Source organism: Paramisgurnus dabryanus, chromosome 2 (assembly GCF_030506205.2).
Source record: "Paramisgurnus dabryanus chromosome 2, PD_genome_1.1, whole genome shotgun sequence".
NCBI lineage: Eukaryota > Metazoa > Chordata > Actinopteri > Cypriniformes > Cobitidae > Paramisgurnus > Paramisgurnus dabryanus.
The window spans coordinates 30,497,655-30,515,631 of NC_133338.1; the positions used below are offsets into that span (position 1 = coordinate 30,497,655).

Below are 17,977 nucleotides of genomic sequence, written 5' to 3' on the forward strand. Positions count from 1 at the left end.
TACCTAAAAATAAGTTTTTCTTTGTCTTTTTTCTTTGCATTTTACTGGGGACCCCTTAGAACCTCCTGAAGGCACTGTTGGGGTCCCCGGACCCGAGTTTCTTTTTTTGTGTATTTGCACTGGCAACAGATCCTAAGATCCATGTTTCAGGAATGATCCCAATTTAAAGTAAGATTTTGTGGTGGCTAGACTGAATAGTTGCTGCCAACACTAAAGAGTCTTAAACAGCAGTGCCTGTAATCATACATACAGTTCTGTACTATACACAGAAATTTCTGTCATTATTTACTCACCCTCACCTTTTTCGTTCTGCTGAACACAAAGAAGACATTTTATGAAATGTTTGTATCCAATACATTTTTGAGCACCACTGACTTTATAGTATATTTCTTTCCTACTATAAAAAGTCAAATGTGATCTTGTTTCCTACTTGATTACTACTATCTTCCTTTGTGTTCAGCGGAACAAAGAAATGTAAACAGGTTTGGAACAATTTGGGTGAACTATCCCTTTAACTATATCTTTTTTTATCAGCTATTTGTTTTATACTGCCCTTAAAATACTGTTTAGATCAAATGCTTAGAACAAAGATGGCTGAGCATCAGGGAGTTCAAGGGTCTATGAAGAATTGATTCATTGAATACATTTTTTAGACAACTTGTTTTCAAATTTTAATTCCATAGTAAAAACAAAAAATGATTTATGCTTTTTAGGTTGTCTTCATTTACACATAGTTTTGGCTTCTGCTTATGTTTATGTAAGGTCACTGATGCACACTGAATTAACAAACACTCTCATGGAGGTCTTCTCCTGAAGATCCTTCATAATCAGTATAATGCTCGTGTCCATGAAGAAAGCCTGTGTGATATCCACCACTCGACCTGACCCTCCCTAACTCTGTCAAAATACTCTGGTGTGGGAGACACAGGATCATTGGACCTCATTACGCATTAACTAAATAATTAAGCTGTCAATCACCATAGGAATGTTGACTTTCTGTCGGTCAAAGAAAGAAGCAGGGATGTTATGGCTGACTGACAACGGCAGGTTTAATAGGTCACAATGCACAATACAGTCCAAACTGTAGTACATTTTAAACCTACAGTATATGGCTATAGTGACCCTTTCATCTAAAAAGATTACACGATGGCAAGCTGCATATCATACAGATCAGTATCTACTTTATAAAAGTATGGCTCTTAAAACAAAACAGAACAAAGAAATATAAAAAACTTTGATCTAAGTGTAAACACAATGGTGAATTACACTGAATTGCACTGTTAATCTCTTTTATCTGAACCCCTGATGATAGCACATGGATGTCATAACCCTGCGCACAGGGTATGTAATGTGTGGGAATGTATCCATTTGATAAAAAGGGATACAGACTGAGGTTTGATGAAAAGCCTGATTTTCCAGGTTAACCTGCTTCCAGACTGGCCTCTGTACCAGTGAAAAGAAGCAAAAAACCCCGTCCTTTGGATAACATTAGAAGACTTGGAGAAAGGCTTGTTCAAAATGAAAATAATTTATCTCCCAGATGTTGTCAGTAAACATGAATCAGTTTGTTTTTGATAATTCTGACAAGTGTAGTATCTGATTCATGGATGTAAAAAAGTCTCTGTCTCTCTCTCTCTCTTCCTTTCCTAAATTCTCTGTCTTTAGACAAAAGAGTAAATGATGACAGCCTACTGCAGTGTTAAGGATGATGTAAAACCATATTTGCACATTAATCTGGTCAGTCACAAAGAATGCAAAGGCGATAATGTAGACCACATGTTCTTCTTTACTTCATTCTTAGAGTTTAGTGTGGGAAAGACAGTGGTAGTCACTTTAGGTACTATTATTCCTAAGAAGCAGCGTTTCCCACTGTGACCAGCAATGAAGACTCACACAGTGAAGCTCCCACAACCTTTTTGTGAGCAAGGGCTACCACAATGGATAAACCATCAGGAGAGCTATTTTTTTAATATAGTCTACTCAAAACGTGTATTTTTAGTTAATTTATTGTCATATTTTATTTTATTTTATTTTACAGAAAAGAAGCCAAGCTAATATATAAAAAAAATTAATAAATAAATAAATATTAAAATTGAGGCTATTAATAGAGTGTGCTTTGGCAGGCAACTCACAGTGCGGGCAACCTGGTGCCCACGGGCAGCCTTTTGGAGACCACTGGGGAAGATTTTCCAGGCTTCAACAATATTGGAGTCAAAGCATCATGTGGTTGTGTATTTATAAAAATAAATATATACATACATCGAAAATGCGAACTCTCCCATACAACATCGGAAAATAGACATACCCCTTAAAATTCTAAGGAAAAAGAATTAGAGAAAAGCAGGGCAGAGAGGTCCTGGTTTCCATTTAAAAGCCCTAACATGACAGACGCTTTAATACTGTATGTAACATCAGCAGGTCCTATAGCAGGCTAGAGTGGTTTTCCTGTGTATGTAATCTATTGCCCAGATAAATAAAGCTCAGTACAGTAGCTGCAAGGGTTGTGCTCTGTGTCCAGACTAGGCCTTAACTGCTTCAAGACCACAATTGGGCTACAGTAGCCACACCACAGTTACCGTATACACTTTTAGAAAAAAGGGTACAAAAGTTGTCACTGGGGTGGTACCCTTTCAAAAAGTAATTTTGTAGAATTTTGGTTTATTTATATTTTTCATTCAGAGTGTCTACTTACACTACAAGTAAGTGCAAATAGCGTCAAATACTATAGCACCACTTATAGTTCTACATAAGGTGCTATATAGCACTTAAAGTGGTTCACCTATGGTTAAGAGCCAGTGAACCACTTTTAGTGCTATTTTGTAGAGTGTATGAAAGCATCCATACATCCAGAAGGCTAACAATCTTCCTTACTTTAATTGAACCATGCAACAATGGGTAGTGCATGTGCTTCAAACACAATTACATTACATTTGCACATTTGGTAGACATTTTTATCCAAAGTTACTTACAGTGCATTACAAGCTATACAATTTGTTCCCTTGGTTTAAACCCACACTGTTCTGCACAGCTAACATAACGCTCTACAACTGAGTTACAGGAACAGTAGTGTTGTATATCAACAGTTAAGGGATGATGCATAAGTAACCTAGCATCATGTTTACATCTCTCTTTTTTATTTAGTATAATTTAATAGCATTACATAGCTGTTTTACAAGGTGGCTATTTTGTATGAATTTGTACACTCTGAATCACACGCTTTAGTATGATATGGGTTTGCCCCCTGTAACATTGGGGTAAATGTTTAATTTATGCTTTTTTGGATAGTGACTCGGATAATCATACAAAAATTTGATTCACGTCATATAAATTCATATGAAATTGCTACCAGCAAAACAGGTAAATTTTCCCATGAGATCAGGCTGTCTCTCACATTGGTTTCCTATCTCTCTCTCTCTCTCTCTCTCTCTCTCTCTCTCTCTCTCTCTCTCTCTCGTACGTTTACTCATTGGTAAAGGCAACAGAAAAGCCCTTGAAGATCATTTCTCCACATCTTTTATATCAATATCAAGACCAAATGCTCAAGGAAGACTTTAACCGCATGCCTAAATTACTAAAGTCACACTGTACTCATTATTATAAAACCTTGTTTTGAAAATGGGCATTATTAATGAGCATTGTGCATTTACACATAACACCATCTTCAGAGAGACAGCTGAAAAAACAGTGTTATAAAAAACAGTGCTATATCCTGTTGATCTTGTGAGGGAAATAATTTACAAAATACGTAATGTTGCTGCCAGACATCCTTAAGGAGAACAATGTGTGTTGGCGTATTTATATTGGGAGAGTAAACAAAATGTTTAACAAAGCATTAAGGAGCATCTTTTCTTATCAGAAAAGAGGTATTTAGGGAAAATTATGTAAGAAAAAGTACATTTAAAGCTACAATACAGTATATTATACCGCACTAGTCAATAAGCAATCACTGGAACCCAAAGCAGTAGTGGTCTTTTATCTAGACCAGTCCAGGCCTGAGCCAGATTTACCCCAGACACAAAAGCTGCTTCTAGGCCAGATCTGCTTACCATACACCACAATCAAATGCGCAATCAAAACTAGAACCCACAACAATCCCACCAAATCAAAGGCGCTAATACTAAACTCTTAGATTTGCTAGACCCTAATTAAAGATGCAGCTGTGTACAGCCAAGCCCACATACTGTGACCGGCAACCCATCTACACATCTGCTCACTCATCACTCCCCTCCTTCCCAAATATTTTTGTGAGGAACTACCCTGATGCTAATGAGCTTGACTGATGCCCACTGGCAAGGATTATGAGACAGCAGATTGCCACATGCCGGAAATGCATATCTCAAAGCACTACTTTGAAATGCTGTTCTGCCTAAGTTCTCAAGAGCTTTATGGCATTACAATATGTGCTGTTCCTCAGAGACTAATATACACTATATTACACTCACAGATCAAGACCAAAATGACCAGACATCGCTTACTTCATTCCGACTTCTGACTGTGAGCTCTGTGGTCTGGAAAGCTCATTGAGGCACTGCTGAGAGAGGACTAGCAGTGGATGAGAGTGATGGGCAGTAAAGGGGTCTGTGGCCAAAATAAACTCTGGGAGGCACGTGGCATCAGCCGCAGTCAGGCATTACTCATTGAACTCTGGAATTCCTCATCCACACAATTAATCTGCCTTCTTTATTAGCACAAATTAAGAGGAACTCCAAAGCATTTTGTCTTTATCCACCACTAGAATTGACGGCTATTATAAACAAAACATACACATGCAAAAGATAAATATGCACCCTATTTGTTTACACAATATATCAGTTAAAACAATAAATAAGAAATTACGGATTTTGACAATTCTACTAAAAAGGAAGAGAGCTGAACAGCTGACGATGGCAGAATAAACAGTACAGGGGTCATTTTAATTTTAGGACAATATTACAACTGGCTCACAGCTGGCTTACTGGCAGCAGGTCAAGCTCATAACCACAAGACTAACAAACTCTCAACAAGAAACAGGAATGTGTTCACAGACTAATACACACCTCCATCAATCTCTTTCTCTCTCTCTCTCTCTCTCTCTCTCTCTCTCTCTCTCTCTCATAGTGCCTTTTATCAGTCATCAATGATCAAATTATAAAACAAATATTTTAATTTAAATCTCATTCATCGCATATTGCATATAGAGATGAACACTAGACACCAGTTCTCTGCATGAATGGACTTTCCCATATCTGAACTTTAATTGGACCGCTCACCAGATGTGTCCGTGACACAGAAAACTATGCACTCCCAATAATATATGCCCGATAACATCATCTTTAATTTTCAAGTATGCAAGCATTAGAGTAGAAACCTGTGCGAGAGCAACGCCAGCCAATCCAACATCTCCGTTTATCACAGGAGGTCAGTGTAACGGAGCCTGACACAGACACAGTGGGAGACACAGAGCGCCTGGATGTATTCTCACACAAATCATCCCTAAATCTCTTAAACAGTTACTACAAGTTTCAGTATTTAATACATATTGATAGCAACAATAAAGACTTTACCAGCCACTTAATTTGACTAAGTTTTAATTATAATACACACAAACAGACTTACCTGGCAGCATGCTGCAGACAATCCAGAGTAGGAATGTACAGTAGTACTCCATTTGTGTGTGAGATGGAGAATGTGAACAAGTTTGTGTTAGTTTTTGTGCGTGTGTGTTTGTGTATGTGCACGTGTGTATGGACTGAATATCCTGACAATGTGTTCTCCTGTACCACCAGCTCTGATTCCCTCTATTCCTGCTAAAAACGCTTCACTATATTCGAGTTAAGGAGGAGGGGACTGTGGCCGAACTAAAAGGAGGTGCTCATTCAGCCACTAGACTGATCTTCTCTCTTTCACTTCCTCCCTCCTTTCTTCATACTTTGCCTGTCTATCATCTATGATTGAGTTGGGTCACTGTCTCTCATCCAGGCTCTTGAAAATGTTGTAAATGATCAATTTAAGGGTTAGGGATTGTTGTGCATCAACTCAGTGGAAAAGAATGACTTTTCATTATTTCATTTTTGCAACATGCATACATTCGTATATACTGTATACCTTCCAACTTGTGACTAACACAGCTGCATATTACCTTATAAAGCCCACTGACAAACACTCAACCTTAGCCATCATCCAAACCACCCAAACCAAACATATAATTATAGATTATATAATAACTAATACTGACATTCCACCCGCTTTGGCTTACCTCCATTTTAACTTGACCTTGAAAAAACTAAACGTGTAAGTGTAAATGTACACTTTTACGTAAATTATAATAAGCTCAATACAGTATGCACAATGACAGGCAAGTAGGTACTTTGAACTGATCGCTACCAACAGTTATAATAACAATATTGAAGAGAATGCACACATCTTACAATTTAACCCCTTAGGCGTCACCCCACCCTATTGAGTTCAATCTTCACTCTTGGAACTTTCAAATGATATACAGTTTGTCATGATTGGATAAGAATTCACATGCAAAACACTGAAGTAAACGTAGGCGTCCTGCTGACGGGACAGTGACATTTAGCAGGATATAAATATTTTGAGGCACACTATCTTCATAAATGAATAATTTACTCTCCCTACATAATTTATTTTATAAAACTATTCTATTTTAGAGGCTTAGACATGTCCAATGATATATAGTTTGCAGTGATAGATGTAAAAATTTACATCAAAAATATTGATGTACCTGTAAACTTAGGTGTCCCGTATTCGGTACGGCAAAGCTTAACAGTTTAAAGAACACCTATTTAAATCGCAAAAAATTATGTTATTTTTGTGCATTTGGTAAATTTCAATGTGTGGTTTGCATGGTGTGTGGTTAAAAAAACACATTATTTTATGCATCATCATCGGGCGTAACATAAAACCATGTCTGCATTTGTGTTTGTAAAAAACGACAAACAACAAGCGCTACTATACACTGCTCGAAACTCGTGTTTGAGTCATGCTTTAAATACTCAGTAGTAAATTCTTTAAATAAAAACTTACAGGCTGTGAGTCAGAAGTGTTGTCCACAACAACAGGCCAGGGAAGTAAACTGTTGCCTACAGTCTGTGTCTTTGTTGTAGTCCAAGAAAAGAGATTTACGTTTGAGACGATAACTCGAGTCATGCATCGTTTACTTTGGGATTTGTACCTTTTGCATATCATTACTAGGGGTGGGCAAATCCGATATTCAGTATTGATATTAGTCCAATATTGGCGAAAATGGCCGGATCGAATATTGTAGAAGTCGGGGAGTACAATCCGATCCAAAACCAACATGGACCTTAACAGTCATGGCAACTTGGGGTAAAGTGCGACTTGCTGAGCAACATAAATTTACACAAAGTTGCACTTTAAATTGTACAAAGTTGCACCTTAAATTTCATTTTGAACTTTTGTGATGACGAATTAAAATTTTGCTTCTAGTCTGTTTGAAACATTTAAATAAAAATGAAGCAGCAGTATTGCATTATATTTCATTGAGTCTTTGAATTTGTCATTTGTTGCACAGTAAAACGTTTGAGTTCTGTAGCTCTGTTTAGGCATGATGCTTTTTGTATGGCTAGCAAATGTGTTATTTCCAGCTTAATTGATTAAAAGGGCGATAGACATGGTATTGGATCGGTATTCGTATTTCGTATCGACAGATACTCAAGGTTGTGGTGTCAACATCGGTATCAGACATGAAAAATTGGTATCGGCCCAGCCCTAATCATAAACATGTACTAATACACACTTATATACCAAAGGATGTTTAAAATTGTGAATCGGAAAATAGGTGCTCTTTTCTTCCAAAGCGCATTTCGTCCATACATTGCCTCAGACGACAACATGTTTGTCCTGTGGCAGCTAACATAGCTTCTCATTGCGTTTCGAAATTAAGGTTGGTTGCAATTTGCAATCTCACTACTAAAACATCCACACTGGACCTTTACATTTTTCCAAGACTGTATAGCCAGTTTCATTGGACATGCACGCGTCGAAGTTATGCATCTGGACTGAACTTAACTTCCGGTCTCTGTTTGTTTAACGGTCTGGCTAGTGGTTAAACTGAGCTCTGGAACAAATACATTTTCGAAAATAACAAATGTTGTGGTTTCCCAAAGACGAAGGGAGACGGCGAACATGGATCACCGCTATGTGAAGGGAGGTTTGGCAGCCGGTCTGTAGTTAACATTAATTTAACACAGTAAGGTTAGCTCAATGTAGTTTTTAATATGCTTTAGATTTGAACTAAGGTAATCTACTGGTTATTTATTCTGCCCCTTTTGTTATTAATTTTTAGCATAAGTTTCACGAAAGTTAGTTTTGTTCCACGAAAGCCGCTTTGTTAATGTTGTTACTGCTGAAATCGTTTGTAGTCAACTTAAGAAATGTAGCATACAGAGTAAAAGAGACAGAGAGAGTTAGACTAAAAGTAAGAGACACAGATGTTTGAGACATATACACCGACAGATATACTGTAGATATGAAGCACACCTTCCATAAACTGTGAACTGAGAAAAGTGTGAACAGTGATACTGATGCACTGGATTAACAGAGCCATGTGGTTATACTCTATATGGCTGTCTGATGAAGGCCAGTTTATAAAAGCAAGAATTATTTGTATAGTTTATAAGTCCAATAAGCAAATACAATATCAGTTTATCATATTGAAAAATATTTGTACAATCTAACGTTCTTTTTAATCTGCAACATCCAAATGTATTTCTTTTTATATATATATATTATTTGTTATTGCAAGGACAAATATTATTGCTTGTACACCAATTGTATTTCTGACACTGAAGATGATTCATGCAATAACTAATAAAAACTAGCCAAGGTTTCTAAAACTCTCTTGCATACTTAAAGTGGATGAAGACAAGTAGATGAGGAGTAAAGAGTATTATCAGACAGAAGGAATGAAAAGAGGCACAAAACATATGTAACTTAACCAGGATTGTGGGATTGCAGCTCATAGCTCAAGAATCCCCGCTGTCAGTTTGCAAAATGTCAACAGACTAAAACAAATGATAAATCGAAGAGGAACCTACAATTAAAAGTTAAGGCTCTCTCTATTCTCTATTTGCTCTCTTAAAAAGGAGAGGGGCCTGTAAGGGAGACGGATTGCTTCAGTCACTGTTTCCACATGGGGGGAAATCTGCTCTGTCCATGATGCTTAGCTACTGACCAAAATTAAAATGCCAATACTTAAAGTCAGTAGGGAATTCTGTAAAGAAAGAGACATAGAGAAAGAACTGAAGAAAGAAGTTATCTGAGCTCTGCAAACTGTTTTTGGAAAAACAGACCCTCATTGCTACTTCCTCTAATGTGGGGGTCTAAAGCTTTCCAATGAGGAGAGCTTGGAAATCAATCCATGTCTTTTGCAGGAGGACCACAGAGACTCATACAGCAGCAACAACTGGAAACAATCATCTCAATAACCTCCACATTACCTGTTGCATGATGTATGACTGATTTAGAGAAAAACAGAAGCAAAGAAATCTGCAATCATCATTCATATTTATGACCTATGTGTGAAAAAATGTATTGCTAACTTTATTGTTCTTTTTTAACGTTACAAAGGCATCACAGTTATTAATTTCAATGACTTTGCTATAAAATATTTAACATTTCTGAATTTTGCAACCCTAAAATTATATAAATTCTAAATCAGTAATACACATATTCTTATTCGATTCAACATAAGATCAAAGGTGATTAATAGTTTGTTGACAAGGTTTATCAAGGACACCGCAAATGCACCATGTGGCTACTAAGCTGAAGGGAAATCAATATAGCAAGCCCAGGTCAAGGTAAAGAAAGGTACTTTACCATGTTGTTTTCTAAATCTGTACAGTGGCAAGAAAAAGTATGTGAACCTTTTGGAATTTCATGGTTTTCTGAATAAAGTCAAGGGTATTGACAAACATAATCATTCTGAAGCCATTCTGTTGTGGACTTTCTCCGGTGTTTTGGGTTGTTGTCCTGGTGCATCACCCACCTTCTACACAGTTTCAACTGACGTACAAACATTCTCACATTATCCTAAAGAATTTTCTGATATACTTGGGAATTCTTCTTCCCCTCAATGATTGCAAGCTGGAACTGATGAATCAAAACAGGCCCAAATCATGTTTTTAAGTTGGGATGATGTTTTCATTATGATATGTTGTGCCCTTTCTACGCCAGATGTAGCACTGTGTTTTATCTAAATAGTTCAATCTTAGTTTTATCAGTCCACAAAACATTTTGCCAATACCGCTGTGTAGTGTCAGTGTGCTCTTTTGCAAACTTCAGGCATGCAGCAATGTTCTTTTAGTAGGCAGTGGCTTCCTTCGCGGTGTCCTGCCATGGATACCCTGCTTGTTCAGTGTTTTACGTATTGTAGACTTTTGAACAGAAATGTTAGCAAGTTCCAATGATGCCTTCAAATCTTTGGCTGTCATTCTGGGTTGTTTCTTTACCTCATTGATAAGTCTTAGTTGTGCTCTTGGTGTCATTTTGACTGGACGCCCACTTCTTGGTAGAGTAGCAACAGTCACAAAGCGTCTCCATTTGTAGATTGTTAGCCTAACTGTAGACTGTTGAATTTCAACAGTCTTTGAAACAACTTTGTAATCCTTTCCAGCTTTATGTAAAGCAACAATTCTTGATCGTAGCTTCTCTGAAAGATTTTTTTTGCAAAACATGGCTGGTTGCTCTTGTGCAGAGCAAACTCCAAAAGTTTAGGGGTTTTTATCAGTCAAAGTAGCTGTAGTACACACCTCCAAACGTATAATCTTAACGAGACTTCAGGTGTGCTAAAACCTGACTCTAATTAGCTTTTCATTATCTCAAGGGTTCACATTTTTCCACAAGCACTATCATTTTTTGTTTGTTCTTAATAAAAACAAAGATCAGAATTTTTGTGTTATTATTTTTAGAAACTTTATGTTTGTCAATACCCTTGACTTGAAAATTCCAAAAGGTTCACATTACTTTGTCTTGCCACTATAATATTATTTTCTCTGCTTCGCACACATTTAAAAAGCCTTTTGCTTCCTCTCTTTTCATTCTGTGCTTTTCCATTGGCTGGTACAGATGATTTTTTTACTGTTGGCAGAGGACATACAGTGACAGAGTCAGAGACTGCTCTGCTGTGGTCAAACCCCAGAGTCACTCCAGTGTCAAGTGTCAGTCAAGACAACCCAAATCCAGATTGCTCATCCAAATCTTGATCTTTTTAATGTTTCTGCTCAAAACATAGCAACAACAGTCAATATTTCTGAACTGTGGTAATATCTGAATTCTGACTTTCATTCTTTCCTTTAAACCTTGCTTTCTGCCACTACTTCGCACAGATCATACCGTACATACAGTGAACTTGGCTGTACACTGACCATGTTGGGTTATGATGTTAGCTGTAGTAAGAATCTGTATCAAAACATCATTCAATGTCACACAATAGACTCTCACAACTTACAGGGTGACACACTCAGTGTCCCAAATACGGGCTAATTTTACAAAAGTACAAAATTATTGACAGACAGAAACACAGAGTCTTAAGCACACAGCGGTCCTCAAGCACATTTCTATTTGCAGTTTACAGAGCTCTAAAGGAATTCTTAGAAGAACCATAGATGCAAGAAAGAAAGAAAGAAAGAAAGAAAGAAAACAGAACAAAAATACTTCATTCAGGAAGTAAAGATTGCATTAAATACATCTGTGTAACATGACTCTGAAAGACAAACATAATTGTGTTCATGAATCATGTGAAATCACGCTAGAACTGTGGTTAGGCCATGAAAGCATGATTTAACCAATCAGACAAGCAAATGGTAATGTGCTTGGATGCGGCTGACTTTTTGACTGACAGACAATGTTCAGTCTGAGGAATTTGGTGGTTTTGGGCTAAGATGCTGGGGTCCATGAGCTCAGTCACAATCTGTCGCAGGCTTTGCTTTACTAATATTAAGCATTTTACCAAGAGCTGAACTTTGGTACACCAAAATTGAGTCAACACTCTCGCTGGGTTTAAATCCAGTGGTTGGGAGTGTAAATAGTGATCTCATAGCCATTTGCATTCCAGCTGCTCTGTAATCTCCATGAAATCTGCTGTAGCTATTTTTGCTGATGATGATTTTGAGACAAAGGACAAAATATGACAGCATTATACTAATATAGTATGAATATGCAAACAGGCAAATCATTAAAGGTGGACATATATGAATTTGTGATCTGTAGAATCCAGGCTACAGTCTTATAATTTTCTTATAAGGTTAGGAGCGTCAAAGTTAGATTTCATTCAATGATTTCAGTCTTTGACATGACCTTACTCAGTCAATATTAAATATATAATAAATAAATTTTACATAGAATATTCTTTACATTTATCTAGAAAACAGTAAATCACAAAAAAATGACTTCTTTAGTTGGGTTTTTACAGGCAGAACACAAACTGAACAACAGACTCGCATCACATCACTGACAAAAATCGTGGAGCGACAACCACGGAGGTCTGTTCTACTTTTAGTCTTGTAAAGGAACCAAATTGTCAAAAGTCCCATAAAATCTCAACATTTCTGATGGAACGCCCCCATATTTCTAGCACCATGTGCCAGGACAATTTAACTCTCTCGGTCCTCATGGTTTTATTATTATAGTGTTATTCATATTGGCTGCTGATAGAATAGAGAGCCATTTAACTGCAAGCAGGGCAATGGTGTACCAATAGAAATACTCATATAATGTGACAAATGGCAGAGGACCTTAATATAAATACTAAGATCAAGCGAGCATCGGTCTAGCCTAGGCAATGAGTCATTTCGTACTTTTCCAGATATCTGGCAGCTCAAATGACTGACGCTCAGAGCCAGTAGCAACACTGGGATATGTGGAATCTGAAACAGCACACCGCAGCAGGAATAGCCACATGATCTGCACCATGCAACACACACACACATATGCATGCATGCTTAGAAACAGACGTGTGCATGAATGCAGCACTTAAACATGCAAATAAATTCATATGTTACAGAAGATGCACAGTCAGAAACTGAAAGCACACACAAGCTGAACTTAACGCTAAACTGAACACTGAACTCAATAATAAGATATATAAGTAAACACATTAACCCCCTGAACTAATAAAATCCCTGACAGTGTAAATATACAATTGCATGCAGATATCTACCAAACAAGAAATATGTGGGCAGAATCCTTCTAACTTGCACACAGAATGAAAAAGTAGGCATTTAGCTTGGTTTGGTTTGTTCTCGCTCAAATCATTCCTTCAGAGGCCGCAAGAGCCCAAACTGTTTCTGCACCTATTAGATTTGACCTATTAGCTCATAATGTGGTCAGAAATCACCCGATTCCTCGTGCGTGCCTGCCGAAAGGAAACGTGCGCTCCAGTTTCACGCAGCTTCCGCTTCACTCCATACGAAAAGCAATGGAAAAATGTAAGAGAGGGGAAAATCATTTCTCCTGCATCACTGTGGAAAAAACTAAAGCTCCATCATTTCCAGCATGTAATTATTAGGTTTGAGGACCTTTATGCGTAATTATTTATTTCAGGGTTGACCGCTTAAACGCAAAACTGTGCCCCCGCAAGCAGACAGCACAAATGCATCCTCTCACATCTACATATTAGAGCGAGAGAGCATAAAACTCCTTGTGGCTTTTTGGAGGAGTAATGCAGAGTCATCTCTCTTGTAAATGTTTTTGTTATCCTCTAAGCAAACAGTGGCATATTTCATTCAGCAACAGTTACGGATATTTGGGATCTTATCATCTCTGGTCTTCTAGCCTAAGAAACTCCTGTGCTTATTCCCACAAAAACCGTAACTGCAATAACTCAATATATCGTAAAAAGAAAAGGCAACTTTTCTCACGAACAGCTTAGAAATTAGCTATATATGAGAAGATGGGAAGTAAACAGTAAAGACTTCCCTGATTACATTTTGCTTCTCTGATGTTAGGCCAGGTCAAGGATTGCTGGAGAGACTTCTAAGAAATAGCAACTGTTTGATGCCGATCTGTAACAAGAACTCGTCTGGAATGCTGGCATGTGTACGTCGGAAACAGCAAATACAAAAGCCCCATAAGGAAACTGACGTAAAAAATGGCAAATCACTAAGGCACATTTTTTCCTAATGTGACTTAATACCCAAGTGTTGATTTTCACTTTGTGCCTCATCAGGATTCAGGATTAAGCGCTCAACAATATCAGTCTCCTGGATGTAAAGTGCAGACACAGCAGATATGGCAAATATTTGATAAAGAGAAAAGTTAAAATAAATACATATAACATCACACGGACTGCAAATAGGTATGACTCACTTTCTAAGTGTTTAAAAAGGTCTGGAAAAATCGCATGGGCATCTTCACAGAAAATCTTGAAATATAGCTGGGTTTGGATCTGGCCAAACAGCTGGGGTCCTGGAGCGAGTTTTTAGCTGGAAATACCAGCTCAGGTTTTCAAGCGTCAAATTTTACATACTACTTGGTCATAAAGAAGTGAAGATTATTCCAGAGGCATAGCTATTAGGATCAGGAGTTACACCGCTCTGTGGAAAGTAAAAGACATTAGGATTGTATCAAATCCACAAATACAGGTGATGGGCATATACTGTACATGAAACGTGTTGTTGTTATTGTCTAGCAAAATATATTGATAGAAAAGTATTTTTGAAGCGTCTGCACTAGTGAAGGGACCATAACAAACTCAGTAGCCTAATTCTATAGAAACATCCTGACCAAACATTCCAAGAGATCAGGATCTGTTTGGACAATCATTAGTAAGTTTATTTACATTGACAATAACATTCATGAGATGTCCCATAAGGGTCACACATGTGCAGAATGTGCATTTGTATTTTAAGAGCATTATATTAACCACACTATAAAAGCAACGTTAATGTACCAGTTTCACTAATTTCCAGTTTCTTTTTATCAGTTTTTATGTTTGGCTGAAATGATAAGCATTGTGCAATTCCCGTCTTATCCTAAATGCATAAAAATATACATGAAAGACTGTGGAGACATTAGCACAGTGTGTCAGCTTGAAGCCTGCACGGCACATTTACAAGAGCTCGGTAAAATTTCGTCTCCTTTCATTGTAATCTCTGGTTTGTTAATAAAGCTTAGCAGTCAGAGCACCGTGCGCCCCTGTGAAAGGAGTAAGCTGACTCAAAGCTGGTGTAATTGAAGCAAGACATCTGGACTTGAGGCTAAAGCTTCATTGTGCATCAGAGGTGATGAAGCAGATAGACCACACACACAAAGACACACATGTGTGCTCACACACCACATACAGTTCTGTGGATTGTCAGCCTCGCAAAAGATACACACACGAATGAGCTGACCAAACAGCACCTGGCCCTGGATCAGCCCATTGCACAAAAAACCCTAACCAAGCATGAATGCATAGATAAACAGATCCTGACCACATCAAAGCTGGTCTGACCGCTGTGTTAACTGCAACCCAAACAATTACTTTTCTAATTTAAAATCTCATTTAACATTTAAGCATTTGAAAGCATGAAAAACCCAGTTAAAGTTACTTTTTGTGATTCAATGTTTTTTATATAAAATCATCCTACATAATGTAAAGAACATTCTGTGAAAATATAACTTTGATATCTTTAATATTGACTGTTTAAGGTCATATCAAAGATTGAAATCAATAACTGAAATTAAACTTCGATGCTCCTAACTTTAGCTTTAGTCATATGTAATTTACACCACCCCACCAGTCTCACCATACAACCAACAAGAGATCATTTAGCTGATATTGCTACATGCTGTACTGTTATTTCTCTATACCACACTCTTAGAACGAATGTGTTAAAAACAACACATTAGTGTTGATTGTGGGACAACACACTAAATGCATTGTCCCAGAATTCACCCATCACTGTGTTATTACTTTTAACACAACTTGTGTAATATTTTAACACAAAATCAACACAAAATGACACATAATGTGTTAAAATGACACATAAAGTGTTAAAAGCTTAACGCACAAAGATGTGTAAAAAATTAACACATCCTTTTTAAGAGTGCAGAAGAGTGAACAGCTTTCAGCATACAGTTTTCTTAGTGCAACTTCAATCCATATATTTCACTACATAAAAATTCAATAATAATGATACCCTGAGGGAATAGCTCATTCATCATGGTCATTTATCTGTTCAATGCATGTAGTCATTCACTTTTGTGTAAAACTTTATGAGAACATAACATGAATTTGAACATTTGTTTAAAGTTACCGGCTATTGTGAGAACAGCGGGAAGATGTGAGACAGCTATATTTCCAGACAGTCAGTTAACCCTGAGGAGCAGTAAATCACACGAATATGCCTGTAATGATGTGACAGGGTTAACAGGCTAATGTCTTTATGAGAGGAAAAATGCCACGTGTGCAATGCAAACCTTAATGTATCATTCGAAGGAAACATGTTACGGTCAGTGTGGGGGGTGGAGTCGTGCGGTTTCGTAAGGTTTTAAAGGGGCATGCGTGTCTATAAAAAGCAAATGAAATCGTGAGTGCCTACCTACTAACATTAATGCATTAAATATAGCCTAATCTAGAATGGTATCAAAATAAATGTTTAAACCCACTTTCGGCATTGCATTTTAAAAACAAAGGCTCAAAACAGAACAAGAAGAATATTTCTTCTGTTACACACCTCATCTTTTGTTCTTCCATACAGATTTTTGTTCATTAGCTCAGCTCTTCTCCTCTTTCTATCCCAAAGGCCCTTACATTTTCCCCTCGCCCCTGACTTCAGAGGAAGTGGTTTCTGTGCAGACAGCGTTTAGCTGGAACATTACGTTGTGTACAAGGGAAGCTGTAACCAAAGAACTGCGTATTAAAAGTTCCACTAGAGTAACACTTTCTGCACAGACAGATCTGGTGGACAATCATGCCAAAACCTGGGGTTTGCCTTTACCCATCTGATTCAGTCTGCTCTGACTTAAGCGGGTAATGCTGCCCCCTACTGATAATGTTCTGTTAGTGTGCCTTGCCCTGGCAAGCATCTTCTGCCCATGATTACGTCACACATACACACAGTGGAACTTGTGACTGTGCTTCCAAAGTCTGTTTTTACATCAATGCAGTGATCACAGCACCTATTTAAATTCAAACTTGAGATTGGGGACCCAACAATTGCACTTAAACATAGAAGAAGTCACATTTTCACAATATGACCCCTTTAAGAGATATTTTAGGCACGTGCAGATCAGATCTTCACTGCATGTTGCCTTTTTATCTTTGCTTCTGTACGTTTGTGAGAGCCAGTACTGTACATCTTTATTATGTTGGCTTATCTCTGGCATTTATTTTGCACTCTTGCACTTGGAAGGTTTGACCAAAATGAAGAAAAAAGAATGCATGTTGTATTTTAATCTTCCAGCATAAGGGTTCAGTTAACAGTATGTAGATAACTTTGTCATGACTTTGTCCAGTTATAATAGACTATTTAAAATATATAATGATAATACAATATTATTAATACATTTCTACATGCTTTGATGACCTATTACATTTCCCAAAATGTGCAGTCTTTCAAATGCAGACTTTTTAATAAGCAGACTTTGATGTTTGGTGTTGGTGAATGAGCTCTTCTTCACATCACATTTTAAAAAATATATAGTACTGAATATATAATAGTGAAAGTATAGTCCTGTGTATTTGTTCAATTTCATTTATGATGCAAGAAAGGTATGTATAACCTGAAGATAGGTATCTGACTATCTGTTAGCAGAAAGAAAGATGTAATGATGTATAAGACATCCAAAATAACCACAGGGACTAGCTAAGCAACCAAACCATGACCCTAAACACTAGTAATGTAGAAATTTCACAAATCACCTTTGCTGGGTAATAAATGTATTGATGCAATATAGGGGACACCACAAGAGGGCAGTAAAATATAAAAAACAAACTACAGTTGATCCTGCGTCATGTTTTCAATGATCA

The 17,977-nt window shown here is 37.3% G+C and overlaps 1 protein-coding gene across 1 annotated transcript in view; it reads right to left on the reverse strand.

The window, feature by feature from the left end:
- Positions 1-5,758, reverse strand: part of itga11a (integrin, alpha 11a) — a 65,251-nt gene extending 59,493 nt beyond the window's left edge. The window contains exon 1 of the mRNA XM_065267718.2: positions 5,596-5,758. Coding sequence (XP_065123790.1) covers positions 5,596-5,647 — 52 coding nt within the window. The 5' untranslated portion in view covers positions 5,648-5,758. The remainder of the gene's footprint in view (positions 1-5,595) is intronic.
- Between the last annotated feature and the right edge of the window lie 12,219 nt (positions 5,759-17,977).